This window comes from Apis dorsata, unplaced genomic scaffold, assembly GCF_000469605.1.
Source record: "Apis dorsata unplaced genomic scaffold, Apis dorsata 1.3 scaffold_292, whole genome shotgun sequence".
Taxonomy (NCBI): Eukaryota; Metazoa; Arthropoda; class Insecta; order Hymenoptera; family Apidae; genus Apis; species Apis dorsata.
In genome coordinates this window covers 385,438-386,606 of record NW_006263567.1, presented here as the reverse complement: position 1 = coordinate 386,606, position 1,169 = coordinate 385,438, and the positions used below count along the sequence as shown (strand labels likewise).

Below are 1,169 nucleotides of genomic sequence, written 5' to 3'. Positions count from 1 at the left end.
TTTTTTTTTTTTTTTTTTTTTTTTTTTTTTTTTTTTGTTTTAAAGGACTGTTGATTGTAGGTACCTGAAATAGGAGGTGGCTCGACGAGCGCGGAGGGGCCGAAGAAGGACGGTAAATCGCTGCTGGTGGTAACCGGCGTGTTTAGGTCACCTGTTTTATCCTTATCGTTAGACTCCTGAAGATCGTCTCTGCACTCCCTGGAGCAGTCCTTCTCCTCGTTGACGGACTGCAAACGTCGTTTCCCGTCGGTCGAGTCGCTCGAAGGTGAGGAAGCGTCGACGTGCCGGTGATGTTGATGATCGTTGAGCCGTTGATGGTGATGTTGATGATGCCGGCCATGATGATCCGTGGTATCGGCGCTGTTTTGATGCTGGGCTTGCAAGGGTGCACAAGGGGCCAGCGACAGGCTCGGTATCGTCTTGTTGCAGCTGGTGGACGAAGTGCAAGTGGTGGCGGCCGGTGTTGACGTGCCGCCAACGCCGCATACGATCGAATTCGAGGATGTCGCCGAGTTGTACGGTAGACACGCGTCGAAACTGAGTTGCACCGTTTGCAGATTGAAGGTGGCGTGAGGATGATGATGATGATGGTGATGTCCAAGGGGTGGCGGTGAGAGCAAGAACGGGCTGGTGGCCGCGTGGGGTTGCGAGCCCACCACTTCCATGCCGTCCATCGTCATCCTCTGGAGTTGGTCGCCTCCCTGGCTGGCGGCGACAATCTCCTCGGTACCGCACTGCGTGTCCTCGCCTGCGGTTGTATCGTTCAACGCTATTATTATGGTTAAAATGTTGTCCTTCCTCGGTCGCCCCGACACAGTTAAGCCTCTTTCTCTCTCCCACCGGTATACAAGCTCTACCACGGGTTAGCCTTTATCCGTCCTTTCTTATTTTTTTTTTATTTCTTATCTTTTATTTTTATTATTATTATTATTATTATTATTATTATTATTATTACTTTTTTCTTTTTTTTTTTTTTAGTATCGGTCTAAATAACAGCGTTATCCTTGATTCGCGTTCTCCGTGCAACGGAAACAGCGATGTTTAGACGGGTGGTGGAACACACGGGAGACGAAGAGAACTCCGTTCGCACACGAGAGTTGAAGAGAAACGTCAAGTCCGTTCGGATCGGTCGTATATCTGTCCTTCCTTCCCTCCTGTATAGCTCGAGT

At 49.4% G+C, this 1,169-nt stretch overlaps 1 protein-coding gene across 1 annotated transcript in view; it reads right to left on the bottom strand.

Annotated features, from left to right (window-relative positions):
• The window catches only part of LOC116185803, a 5,344-nt gene extending 4,181 nt beyond the window's left edge, over nucleotides 1-1,163 (bottom strand). The window contains exon 1 of the mRNA XM_031511096.1: nucleotides 1-1,163. Coding sequence (XP_031366956.1) covers nucleotides 1-680 — 680 coding nt within the window. The 5' untranslated portion in view covers nucleotides 681-1,163.
• Between the last annotated feature and the right edge of the window lie 6 nt (nucleotides 1,164-1,169).